This window comes from Neomonachus schauinslandi, chromosome 4 (assembly GCF_002201575.2).
Source record: "Neomonachus schauinslandi chromosome 4, ASM220157v2, whole genome shotgun sequence".
Classification (NCBI taxonomy): Eukaryota; Metazoa; Chordata; class Mammalia; order Carnivora; family Phocidae; genus Neomonachus; species Neomonachus schauinslandi.
The window spans coordinates 135,053,954-135,068,203 of NC_058406.1; the positions used below are offsets into that span (position 1 = coordinate 135,053,954).

General features: G+C 41.5%; 1 protein-coding gene across 3 annotated transcripts in view; it reads left to right on the forward strand.

The window, feature by feature from the left end:
• Positions 1 to 219: 219 nt before the first annotated feature.
• The window catches only part of ZBTB10 (zinc finger and BTB domain containing 10), a 36,932-nt gene continuing 22,901 nt past the window's right edge, over positions 220 to 14,250 (forward strand). For 2 of the 3 annotated variants that reach the window (XM_021688211.2, XM_021688212.1), the window contains exons 1-2: positions 1,252 to 2,229; positions 12,374 to 13,259. In XM_021688211.2, coding sequence (XP_021543886.1) covers positions 1,252 to 2,229; positions 12,374 to 13,259 — 1,864 coding nt within the window. Of the gene's footprint in view, positions 319 to 1,251; positions 2,230 to 12,373; positions 13,260 to 14,250 lie in introns of those variants that run through there. The other variant, XM_021688213.1, reaches the window with a different exon arrangement.

The following is a 14,250-nucleotide window of genomic DNA, read 5'->3' on the forward strand; positions in this document are numbered from 1 at the left end:
ATTTCCATTTCATCACAGCAATAAGACACTCGGGGCGGTGCATTTTCTGTGAAATGATTATTGCCTTGGGCCTGAGGTGCTGCCTGGCACACACAATGCTGCAGACGAGGAGGTGTCGGTGGTTGTAACCTCCTTGTGTGAAAGGCACCGCCTGGTCCAGTCTTTGTGAAGGAACAAAATAAGTTCACTTCCTTGGGCACCGCCACCCACCCCTAGCAAATGACAAGGCTGGAGCGCAGCAGCCCCCACCGCACAGTTATTTCCAAAGTCCCAGGTGAACTCGTGGCGAGAGAAGGAAAATGTGCGTCCCGGGCGCGGGTAGGTGCGTGCGGGCAGCGGGGAGGCGGCCAGACCCTGACACTCGCCAGCTGTTTGTCCTCCGCGTAGCCCGGCCCCGGCCGCACACGCCCGCCCCCTCCTCGAGACCCCCAGCCAGCCGCTCGGCCTTTTGTCCCCCGCCCCTCGGCCGACTTCCTTCCCCCCCCGGCCGCACCCCCGCCCCCAGGCCGGAGGCGCGGCCCAGCCCCTTTCCCGGTCCCCTGGCGCCCCCACCCCACCCCAGCCCAGCCCCAAGCCCAGCCCCCCTCCCCCAGCCCGGCCCCCACCCTTTCCCCCTCCAGCGGTTACTGCTACCCCGGTGCATTGTGGGCGCACGGTCCGTTGTTCATTTGCCATTCGACCTCCGCCAGGGCCTGGTCGGACGGAAACGCTCCGCCGGCTTTATTGTCGGTTCGTAATGTGGCGGAGCCCAGCAGTTTAACGTGCCTCTCGCCTTCAGCGCCTGGGAAGTCGGCGGCGGCGTCGGGACTCCTCGGCGCACCGGAGGAAGGATATCTGTTTGGAGGGTCGGTGTGTGCGCGCGGCTTTAAAGAGGGGGCAGCGGAGGGTCTCCCCGCACTCCGCCTCTCAACTTCGAAGGCCCCACGCGCCCCCGGCTCGCTGCTCACCTCTCCGCCGCCCGCCCCCTTCTCCGCGCGGGACGCTGTCGGGAGCACAGCGGGGCGGGGGTGGAGGACGAGGAGGCGGCCGGAGGCGGCGGCCCGGCGGGCGGCGGTGGACGCGTGAGGCAGCCCCGGGAGCGAGCGCGAGCCCGGCGGCCGGGCGGGAGGGCGAGGCCGAGCCCCGCGAGACCGGAACGCCGGGGGTGGGGGCGGGGGCGACGCCGAGGGGGAGCGGCGGGGAGCGCGCGGGACGCGGCCCGAGGCCGGGCGCGAGCCGGGGCACCGGGCGGCGGCGGCGGCGGCGCGCGCCATGTCGTTCAGTGAAATGAACCGCAGGACGCTGGCGTTCCGAGGAGGCGGGTTGGTCACCGCCAGTGGCGGCGGCGGCGGCGGCAGCTCCACGAACAATAACGCTGGCGGGGAGGCCTCGGCTTGGCCTCAGCAGCCCCAGCCAAGACAGCCCCAGCCGCTAGCGCCTCAGCAGCTCAATGGGCGGGGGGCCGACGAGGAAGTGGAATTGGAGGGCCTGGAGCCCCAAGACCTGGAGGCCTCCGCTGGGGCGGCCGCTGCCGCCGAGGAAACCAAGGAGTTGCTGCTCCCCCAAGACGCGGGCGGCCCCACCTCGCTGGGCGGCGGTGGCGCGGGGGGCCCCCTGCTAGCGGAGAGGAACCGTCGGACTCTGGCCTTCCGAGGAGGCGGCGGCGGCGGGGGTCTCGGCAACAATGGCAGTAGCCGCGGCCGCCCCGAGACCTCGGCGTGGCCCCTGAGGCATTTCAATGGGCGAGGGCCAGCGGCTGTGGATCTGGAGCTGGACGCGCTGGAGGGGAAGGAGTTGATGCAGGACGGCGCGTCCCTGAGCGACAGCACCGAGGACGAGGAGGAGGGGGCGAGCCTGGGCGACGGCAGCGGGGCGGAAGGCGGCAGCTGCAGCAGCAGCAGGCGGTCGGGCGGCGATGGCGGGGACGAAGTGGAGGGCAGCGGTGTGGGAGCTGGCGAAGGAGAGACTGTCCAGCACTTCCCGCTCGCGCGGCCCAAGTCCCTGATGCAGAAGCTACAGTGCTCCTTCCAGACCTCTTGGCTCAAAGATTTTCCCTGGCTGCGGTATTCCAAGGATACTGGCCTTATGTCCTGTGGCTGGTGCCAAAAGACCCCAGAGGACGGGGGAAGCGGGGACCTTCCTCAAGTGGGGCACGATGAGCTCTCGCGAGGGACCCGAAACTACAAGAAAACCCTTCTTCTGAGACACCACGTCTCTAATGAGCACAAACTCCACGAAGCCAACGCCCAGGTACAGTATATCCTGCTCCTACTTTTTCAGATCTTTTAAGGAAAGATTTATCAGCCAAAAAACACCACCACTTTTCTTGGGTGAGGAAGGCATCGTTCCAGTTGTGGAATTGAAGGGAGCTGATGCGTGGGGGTTTAGAAAGCCTGAGAACAAGTTTTCAAAAGTTATCTGTGTTGGGGGGTGGGGGATGGAATGACAATTTTCTAATCGTAGCGCTGAATTTATTTTTTTATGATTCCTCCTTTTACCCATCAGAATTTTTAAAAAGTTTAAGAAAGTGAGGTTGAAGGTTTTAAACCCTAAAAAGTGGACTTTACGGTCAAAAATTTTACTAGCTGTGATTTTAGAAAAGCTGCCTTATGTTTCAGTCTTTTCAGCATGCTGATGGAAGTCAAATCTGGCGACTCTTTGAAGAATGAATTAAACAATTTCCTTAACCGTTGACGCTAACCCTTTCAGGAAAACATTCAGCTGAGAAAATTTCTTTATTATCAGGTCAGGATAATGTGAAATCTGAGAGCAGTATGTAAATGTAGAGGAAGCTATTTGGATAACACTCCTGTGAATGATTTTACTAAATTTCTCTCCCTTGAACTTTCTGTTGAATTTTCTCTTACCAGAGGCATGCTTTGGTAAACTACTGGAGTTTTACTTGTTTCCTTCTACCCAGATTCTTGTGCAGAGATTTTCTATAATCCTCCCTTTTTAAAAAAGTTTCTTGTAAATGAGGTTTACTTTAAACTTCGCATGTTAAGGATGTTTCTTGTGATGTTATTTCTATCAGGTAGTAGGCTGGTAGAGAATGTATTTACTAAAGTCCTTGAAAGTATAAGTCCTTAGTTACAAAACAGGTAAGCTATATGTTAGTTGTTATTTCTTGTTTTAATATTTCCAGTTTAAAGATAGTAGGCTTACCATTTTGGTAATCCTTTTTCAAGCCAAAAGAGATGATGTTGAGCAGTTCTTGTTTTAAGTCTTTCAGACAACCTGTGTGGAAGATGGAATTCATTCTTTTGTTTTGGTAGCCAGTCACTGATTTTAGAAAGTCAGCTTTTAGATATTAGTCCCTCTATATGTTTATTGGCGTGATCTTGCTGTTCAAAACACTTATGCTGGAGTTAATTAGGTGCTATCCAATAACCCCATAGTACAGTAGTTTCTCAGAAGTTAACTTTAAAGCATAGGGTTATTTTTCCCAGTGGAGAATGGTAATAGTTTTTGCACAAATTTGAGTTGCCTAAGCCCTAGAAGGAAGGTCACTTAAAGATGTACAGTCCGAAAAGGTTAAGTAAATTGTTCTAAGTCTTAGTCCTTGATGACAACTGAGACTAGAGCCTACAGGGAATGTTGTAAAGGAAAACGAATGGGTTTTGGAGTAAATCTGGATTCAGGTCTCAGCTTTCTACAGTTACTAGCTTTGTGACCTTGGGTAATGGAGTGAAATATAATTAACATTTACTTGTGTTCTGTATGCCAAGCACACTTTACCTTACTCTGCAAAGTAATCTTTATTTTATAGATGCAGAGTCGGGGGCTTTAGAGAGTTAAGTAATATGTTGTAAGATGATGGAGGTGGGGGCTTGTGAAAATGAAAGTCTACTTTTCCAAATAATGGTAGGTTGGTTATTTAGAAAATTATAAAAAGACAATTAGAAGGAATATTCTTAATATACAGTGGGCCAGTTATTCTTATCAGCATAGTCTGTCCCTGTAGGCAAATCTGAGTGGGAATGCAAAATATAATTAGCTGCTTAGTGAACCTGAAATCAGAGGAAGGGGAATTAGTTGTCTAACCTTATGATAGACTAGTCAGTGTGGTGTGTTCTTCTCCCCTAGGCATTATCTGGATCAGGGAATTCATTCCCTAGGTAAAACCTTTTCTAAACTTGATCTCTGAATTACCCCTCCTTTTCCCTTTGCCCCCTACAAGAGTCCCCTTTTTAAGACATAATGTGCACACCATCTTTCTCTTAGGACATTCTTTCATTAGGCTGAGGACAATACAATTTAATAAGTCGTGTGTCTAAGGATATGTATTGGTTTCCTTGATTGGATTTTGGATGTTTCCACTCTGAATTGATCCTAACTTCTCTATTTTTGTTGCAACGTTAGTTTGGGGTGTTAACCTTGCTGTTGACCCCAGGTACCACCAGCATATCTTTGTCTTGTTGATATGAGTGACCTTTTCAAGAACTGATTCATATGGGCAGAACTCATTTTTTTTTTTCTTTGCCCTGTAGCCTTTGACTACCGGTAGGAGGCAGTATAACACAATCTGTAAGAGCATTCTTGGGTTTAAGGTTAGGGGGACCTGAATCCTAATCCTCTACTTTCTTGGCAGGCAAAGGAGTTTAACTTCTAGTTCCCTTGTATATTCAAAGTATATGTGCCAGCATGTAATCACTTAGCGAATGCTAGCCATTATTTATTATCATCATTGTGTATATTTATCACCAGTGGCAAGTTTTTTTTGGTAGCCTGGGTACCTCATGTGTCTCAGTTGTTAACCAATTTTCACAATTTGGAAACCACTTTATCTCTTGGGATCAATCCTGATTCTAGAGAATAAACCAGTTTTCCTTTTCATACCTTCAGAGACTTTGGCCATCCAGTTCTTTAAACATTCTGAGACTTTCTCATACATGCAGATTTTTTCACCGCTTCGTAAGAATATCTTGCATTAGCTTTATCCTGCCTTAAAAATGATGAAATGAGAGTTCTGTAGTTCTTCAGGCAAGAATTCACTTTGAGGCTAAGGGTAGTTCATGCCCTTTATTCCCCTCAACTCCTCCCCGCTTTTTTTTAAAAGAGATTTTTTTTTGAGAGGAGGTGGGCCAAATCACTAAGTGTTAACTTTTCTTTCTTATGCTTTCTGAAAGTAAGAAAAGTTCCTTTTCATTAAATCATGGTGACCAAAGAATTATAACACATTCCTAAAAAGCTTGCTGTTCTGCTAATTGGGTGTTGGTTAAGATTGTTCATGGGAGAGTCAAAATATGCGCTCAGAATCTGTTCTGAGCCTTCTATTTCAGAAAGATCCCTATATTCTTTCTAAGGATGTAACGGGCAACATACAGTTTCCTATATTCTCTATAAGGATGTAAGGGGCAACATACAGTTTTTATTTTGAGTAATAACTGTCTTCATCAAGGAAAGTTCAATGATTAGCTTATACAGGATTTGACCATTTGGCCCAGAGGACTTTAAAACTGCTTTAATAATAGTGGTTACTGCTGTATCTTGGTTGAGATCACTTTCTACCCAATTGTGAAATTTTCATAGCCTAAATCACATTCTGTCAACTCTTTCCAGTTTACATAACTCTCTCCAGTTTACTAAGTCTAAAACACACAGTCAAATGTATTACTATAATTTTCATTAATCTTTATAGAAAGTAAATACTGAACTTAGGTCAGTGATCTGATTGACATTACCAGTGAGAATATGTTGAGGTCATAACTAAAGCAAAAGTGAGATGGTCTAGAAGCTGTCTTTGCATTTGACAAAGATAAGGTTTAAAGGTTTTTAACAATTCAGGGAGATAGTCTGAAAAACCTTTCCCTAAGAAGTATTAAAGATGAGGGGCACCTGGGTGGCTCAGTAGGTTAAGTGTCAGGCTCTTGATCTCAGGGTTATGAGTTCAAGACTCCATGCTGGGTGTGGAGCCTACGTAAATAAATAACCAACCAACCTCTGGACCATTAAATAGGCATTTTGTATAATATATAGGTTCTAACATTATGTTTGATTTATTAAGCTGGTTCATTTCCCTTGTGTTTTTGACTTTTTAGTAGTGTCTTTCACTATATAGTGTATCTAGGATTGGCTTCTTCCTCTTTATAAACTTACATTAGGTAGATCCAGAGCACTGGAGATAAAACTTACAAATCAGACATTTTTTCTGCCCTCAAGGAACTTGTAGTCTAGTAAGAAGAGGCAGACATAATAAAATGATAGGTACCATGTTAGAAATATGTTCAGGTTACAGTGAAAACACTAAAGGAAGTCATCAGTTCTACTGGTGAAAGTTGTGAGAAGCTTATATAATTGGCTCTTGAACTTCATCGTGTTAAATGAATAGGTGTTGAACGGTGAGGGGAGGGCATTCAAAGAACTGCAATTGGAAGCAGCATTAACAAAATAAAATAGATGTGTCTGAGAAGTGGATAATTTGGTTGCTAACAGGATGAAAAATCAAGTCTGAATAGGTAATAGACTATGGAGGGTCTTTTGTCATGCTAAAATGATTGTATTTTATTCTGTTAACAAATGGGCAAACTCTTTAGCAGTTTTAAATGGGAGGATCATGAAGAAATATGTTGCCGTTCAGAGACACCTGGGTAGTGTGTGTGTTTTGAGAAGAGAGCTGGTAATAAAGCATATCTTTGGTACCTAAAATTGGCTGGAGGTTAAGATCACCTGAAGATTTTCACTACTGACCTATAGAATTAGAATTTCCATTTTCTTAAAAAATTCGGATTTGGAAGTGGAATGTTTTTTTCTTTCAATATAGTGTTCCAGTGGGCTGCTGCAACAAAAGTAGTAAAGTTTTTTTTTTTTTTTTTTTTTAGATTTTATTTTATTTATTTGAGAGAGTACGAGTGGGGAGGAGAGGGAGAAGCAGGCTCCCTGCAAGCAGGGAACCCAGGAACCCAGGACCATGACCTGAGCCGAAGGCAGATGCTTAACTGATTGAGCCACCCAGGCGCCCTAAGATTTTTGTTTTTAATGCTTTCAGTTTACACTTTGATGTTTTATATTGGAAATGCCTTTTTCTGCTAATCCATTTATTGAAAGGATTATAATTCTGGATAGGGAAAGTAAATACTAATTGTTGATTTTTTTAGCTAAATATTTTCTTATACTTTGTGGATTGACTACACATGAACTCAACTGTTTGCAATTAAGTTCTCTCCAACTCTCCTTTCATAAGGGTGGGGGAGATTGTGTGGTGGTCTTGGGTTCTCTGCCAGTTGGTGGCATTATCTAGCCCCCCAAGCTAGAGTACAGAAGACTGACCCTACAGTACCCCCACAACATCTAGTTGATCAGTCAAATTCTGTTAATTTTTATCTTCCAGATATTTTTCCGGGTTCTGACTCATCACCCCTCCCCCCATTAACATTTTCCATCTTAGGTTAGTTAAGGTCCTGGTTTCTTGCAAGTATGTTGCACTATTAAGAGTACCTTCCTTGGGGTCACAGTGTATCTGTTAGTTCGCTGATATTAATTCCCTACTTTGCTGTCACAACTATCTCTTATATCTTCTAATCCAGTCAGATCACTGCTTCTAAAGCTCTGTAAGGCACCTATCACAGTGGTTTTTAATCTTGTTGGGGGGGGGGAATTTGAATCTCTCCATAACTGATGGAAGCTATAGACACTTGCCTCTAGAAATGTTCACAAGTGCATATTTGCATTTCTTGGGCTTCTGGGGGATCACCTTGAAGTTCTTTAATAAATCTGGAATTGTTAGGATGCTGTAAGACCATCTTGTTTTCTTTTTAATGTTGTTTATTTGCTTGGAATGCTCATCCATCCCATTCCATTTTTTCATCCTCTAAGGCTCTGCTCAGGTCTTCTAAAAAGCATTCCCCCTGCCCACCAGCACCAAAAATAACTGGACTAGATAGATAGACCTCCTCTCTGCTCTCCTAACACCTTTGTTACACTCTTCAGTACCTTAAGAGTCTTGCCCACCAGTGATCTTCAAGTTGGGAACTATACTTACTCATTTTGGGTCCCCCGTTGTAGAACTTGTCTAAAGTAGGCATTCACTTTATGCTTATTAAATAATTCAGTGAAGTCAGGATTTTTCAAACTTTTAGCAGCTTCTTCCTATGAGTAAAATATTTATATTTTTAGATTCTCTGGAAGTAAAGGTAAAGATGCATTTTTCTTTTTTATATTTTCTTAATTTTATTTTTTATTCTTTTTTTAAAGATTTTATTTACTTATTTGACAGAGACACAGCGAGAGAGGGAACACAAGCAGGGGGAGTGGGAGAGGGAGAAGTAGGCTTCCCGCTGAGCAGGGAGCCCGACATGGGGCTCTATCCTAGGACCCTGGCATCATGACCTGAGATGAAGGCAGATGCTTAACGACTGAGCCACCCAGGCGCCCCCTATATTTTTTTAATTTTAGAAGAGTTAATTCTAAGGTTTCTTCCAGATCTAAAATTATAATTTTACTTACGGGCATCTTCACAAATAAAAAACTTGAAAACTTTTCACATTTACAGAATCTTTTTTTTTTTTTAAAGACTTCATTTATTTATTTGACAGAGAGAGAGAGAGACAGCGAGAGAGGGAACACAAGCAGGGGGAGTGGGAGAGGGAGAAGCAGGATTCCCGCGGAGCAGGGAGCCCGATGTGGCTTGATCACCTGAGCGGAAGGCAGACGCTTAACGACTGAGCCACCCAGGCACCCCTACAGAATCTTTAATGTAATAAATTTTCTGATTTTTTTTTTGATGTCTGAATTCCTTTTTTTTTTTTAATTTTTTAAATATTTTATTTGTCAGAGAGAGCTTGTGCACATACAAGCAGAGGGAGAAGCAGACTCCCCACTGAGCATGGAGCCCAATGCGGGACTGAGGACCCTGGGATCATGACCTTAGCTGATGGCAGATGCTTAACCCACTGAGCCACCGAGGCATCCCTGAATGTCCGTTTTCTTAAAATCTTATTTAGCCATTTTAGACTATTGTCTGGGCTAAATTGTGTTTTCCATTTTGGGAAAAGGAACAGAAAAGTTTCCCAGCATCTGAAAAGTATTCTAGAAATACTTAATCTTTTCAACGGTAGATTTTTACATACCAATGAACTCATGTTATCCGTATACTCAGAGTGGGCATTTAGAATGTTAAAGAAGGAACCAGAGACAGAGATGGCATGAGTTCCTTAGGGAACTACTTTAAGATTTTTATGTTTAGTACTAAGATTTTCTTAATTTATTTAGCTCAGCAAATAATACCAGCAATTTGTTTTAATGCTGTGTGCTTATTTAAGCTCTGATTTGCCCAAGTGCCCAAATAATACTCCCCTTTGAGAGTACACATACTCTTGACTTGGAAAGCCTTCATTGTGAAGAGCATATTTAATAGGTGCTACAGAAACAAGGCACAATGCTCTAATAAGTAGTGAAAAAGAAATTGGTGGTGCTTATAAAAGCAAGGAACATTACTATTCTTGTAAAACATTAATGAGAAAAAAATAGTGGTTGAATAGTTGTGTGTGATTTGTATATTTTGTGTTAAAATAGAATGGGCAAATATTTTGGTGGATAGGCTTTTGTCTGAGTTATTTTTAAAAATTAGGACATTTGGTCTGATAATGGCTGAGAACTTCAGAAATTGGGACTGGCCCAGAAAATGCAGAACACAGTGACCATCGCCTAAAATGACTGTACAGTTAGACACAGCCTCCTCCTTAAAGGTTTGAACTGCCAGATGTATAAACTCTAGGTGGGTTCTTGATTTGCAAATGCTAATTCACTGCTTCCACAAATACTTCATGATGTGCTGCTAAATTTTGATCAGTGCTTAAAATTTTTGCTTCTTCAAGTATTTATACTGTTATTGCAACATCAGAACTTTGAACCAAATGAGTTTTGCTAGGCAGGTATGGCATGCATAGGAAAGCTTAGTTTCAGGCTGCGTTAATGGAAGGTTCTTTAACTTTGGATGTTTCTTTAGTGAGTGGAAAGCAGAAGCAAATGAGTAAAAAGTCTTATCCAAATAGTCTCATAAAAGGGACATCAAGTAAAAGGTCTGATGCTTTTATAGAAAATCATTTACTGTAGCGTTGTTTTTAGTATTGATTTAGTTCTTTATATATTCATATGTTTTCAGTCCCTTTTGTAAATTGTTTGAAATTTGACAACGTACTGGTTTATGTACAAGCTCTAAGGTTAAAACAGTGTCTTTTTTTTTTTTTATGTCACTTCCTTCCCTCCACACCTTCAAAAGCAAAAATTTGGGACTTACTGGTGAATTTGTTTTGCTTACTTCCCTCAAACCTTGGCTGATAATGTTTTTGATGAAGATTGGGTGTGTGGGGGAGAGGGTGTTAACAGTATAAGGGCATTATGTGTGTGAGGCACTGAGAAGGTAATAGACTGCCAAGAGTCTGTTGGAAATGAAAAGGAAAATCCTACTTCCCATGCATCCTTCTTCTGTAGTGATCATATACCCCAGATTTGCAAGGTTATCTGTACTGTTCATTACCCCGTGGGAATACTGAAGGGGCCTAGAATTCTAATATTTTGGTTCTTTCATTTGAATTCTCATACTTAAAAGCAACACAAAAATTCTTAAATGGACTACTGACCTGGTTTAGTTTCAAGGGAATTGAAATTATTTTATGTATGGTCTTCTGTGTTCAGTACTCAGACTTAAACCTAATTATTTTTGTAATTTAGCCATACCCATGTAAGATAAAATAGAGTTGTGGGATTGTTTAGGAATCTCACCACTAAAATATTATATCCATGAAAATTCTTTCGCAGTCTTAACTGTGTTCCCAACACCTTTCTATTTTTTTCTTTTTTTCTATTCTGCCTTCCTCTTTTCTCTTATCCAAGCATATCAGTTTTCCTAGCATGTTTACGATCTAGTATGTATTTTCCCATGTTTTCCCCCGTGCTCATATAGTCATAGATGTGTGTCATTATTTTACAGAAATGGTCTGTATTTAAATTAATATTTTATGCAAAGAAAGTATGAATTTTTAATACTTTAGGGTCAGCATTTTCAGCCATCTTTTCTACCAGAAATATCTAAGAACTTCTTTATTTTTATTTTTTTTTTATTTTTTATTCATGAGAGACAGAGCGAGAGAGAAAGGCAGAGGGAGAAACAGGCTCCCAAGGAGCAGGGAGCCCGATGCGGGACTCGATCCCAGGACCCTGAGATCATGACCAGAGCCGAAGGCAGACGCCCAACCATCTGAGCCACCCAGGCGCCCTAAGAACTTCTTTGATTGGAAAAAATGATTACTTCAGTTATCTAACAGCTGTTATTAAAGTGTGCTGTGTTTTATAGGAATTACCATAACTTAAGTGATGCTAAACAGATAGTGAACACTTTTCAGATTGATAAGAAAGAAAATTATGAACTTTTAAGAATTTTGAGTTCCATGGTTCCTGGCTGGCTCAGCTGGTAGAGCATGTGACTGTTGATCTCGGGTTTGTAAGTTCAAGCCCCCACATGGGGTTTAGAGATTACTTAAAAAAATAAAATCTTTTAAAATAAAATAATACATAAAAGAATTTTTAGTTCAGGAATTTTATCTTACATTTACCATTTATGCCCCTAAAAAGATAAGGCATTTTGAAAGTTGATTGGGAAATTATATAGCTGGATATCCTATAGTTGAAACACATTTTCCTATCAGGGTCTTAAGCTTTATCTTTAGATTTAATTAATTTCATTGACCTAAACTATTTGGATGTTTGCCAAGACTTAAAATTTACTTTTAGTAGTGTTAAATAGGCTGAGCTACCCAACATTGTAACTTGGATATTTTAAGTTCAATCAGAAAGGCTGCTGCATTCCTATCAGAGATAAGGCAAACTAGATTCCTATATATGAAAGTTTCTTTTCATAGGAAAGTAACTGCTATTTTAATTTTAAATAATTCTTAATCCATGTCCTTGGCTTATACATGACACATGTTATTCTTTAAATGAAATCCTGCTGATCCTTAATTCAGATGTTTGACTTTTTTTTTTTTTAAGATTTTATTTATTTATTTGACAGACACAGCGAGAGAGGGAGGGTACACAAGCAGGGGGAGTGGGAGAGGGAGAAGCAGGCTTCCCGCGGAGCAGGGAGCCCAATGTGGGGTTCATCCCTGGACCCTGGGATCATGACCTGAGCCCATGGCAGATGAATAATGATTGAGCTGCCCAGGCGCCCTTTGTTTGACTTTTCTTAATAATAATAGTAGCTTGCACCAAGCTCTTCACACTTCTTCTCCCAATATTTGGGATTGTGAACACTACAGTCTCAGTACATCATGATTGCTAACAAATTAGTGTATTTGATTAGCGCTTTTTAAAAAAGTTAAATTGATACTTTGTTTCATTTGGGGATTTTTTTAAAGTAAATAATTTAATATTAATGTTTTCCATCCAATTACAGGAGACAGAAATACCATCAGAAGAGGGGTACTGTGACTTTAATAGCAGGCCAAATGAGAACTCTTATTGCTATCAACTTCTTCGACAACTAAATGAACAAAGAAAGAAAGGTATTCTTTGCGATGTCAGCATTGTGGTGAGCGGAAAAATCTTTAAAGCTCATAAGAACATCCTGGTTGCAGGCAGCCGTTTCTTTAAGACTTTATATTGCTTTTCAAACAAAGAAAGCCCTAACCAAAACAATACTACCCATTTAGATATTGCTGCAGTTCAAGGTTTTTCAGTCATCTTGGACTTCTTGTATTCTGGTAACCTGGTGCTCACAAGCCAAAATGCCATTGAAGTGATGACAGTGGCCAGCTATCTTCAAATGAGTGAAGTTGTTCAAACTTGCCGAAATTTCATTAAAGATGCCTTAAATATAAGCATTAAATCGGAAGCTCCAGAGTCTGTAGTTGTGGACTATAATAACAGAAAACCAGTTAATAGAGATGGTCTGTCTTCATCACGGGATCAAAAAATTGCCAGTTTTTGGGCAACACGGAATCTTACCAATTTGGCAAGTAATGTAAAAATTGAAAATGATGGTTGTAACGTCGACGAGGGCCAAATAGAAAACTACCAAATGAATGACAGTAGTTGGGTCCAGGATGGTTCACCAGAATTGGCTGAAAATGAATCTCAAGGTCAAACAAAAGTGTTTATTTGGAATAATATGGGCTCCCAGGGAATTCAAGAGACTGGCAAAACAAGGAGGAAAAACCAAACTACAAAGAGATTTATTTATAATATACCACCTAATGAAACAAATTTAGAAGATTGCTCAGTGATGCAGCCACCTGTTGCCTATCCAGAAGAAGATTTATCATTCATCAAGGAAGAACCAGGTAAATATTTTATATACAAAGATATTTCAGTTTTCATTCTAATTAATTACGGTTGGATATCATAATCTTGAAGTATGTTTTTAAGGTGTTTCTTAAACTATAAAAGTAATACACAAAAAAAGTAATAAATACTAAATTTGAGTGTTTATCTTAGAAAATTAATAATATAATTTTGGTATGTTTTTTCTCTGAGTTTCTCAAAGTTTGTGTTAATCTTATATGTGGTGTGTGGACTCTTCTTCATTTATAGTTCTTTGACTTCTGGATCTTTGGCATCTCTGATCACTTTTGCACGCAGTGCTGGAAAAGATACAAGATAATGTAATCTTAGTTAAAATCTTAGTTGTAATACATAGTTTGTCATTTCAGAACATTTATGAGACCTAATTAACATTTTTTATTCCCAATTTTTTTTATTTGGTAATTAAACATTTAAGTGTTTTTTAGAATTTTGCAAATGACAGTGGGATTATTCCAATTTGTTTAGAGCTACTATTCTATTCTCACCGTAAATCTTACAGAAGCTGAAATGTTTCAAATTTGTCCCACTGTGCCCTCATTTTCATTTTCATTCATTAAGAGAGAGGACTCAGACCTTTCTCCTCACTATATAACTAAAAGGATATATACAAAATCTTAGCATATCACATTTGTGCTGTGGACCTTTTTTTTAACGGATTTTAATGGGATGGGGGACCATTGTTACAGAGTATAAATAGAAAGATTTGAAACTTTAATTGCCTTTGCCTAATTTAATTATATTTGAAGAAGTAGTGGATTTGAGGTTTTCCTGTGCAGACCCCAGACTTGAGGTATATGTCTACCACTGTCGTAAATGATTCAATGTTTGTTTTGCTGTCTCAAAGCTCTGTAATTATTCAGTGTCTGATTTACATCATGGTGATTATCTGGGGATGGAGTACTTGGTTAAAAAGAATCATTGTTTTTAGTTCTAAAGGGCAGAATGCCATAGTAAACCTATGAAATGGTT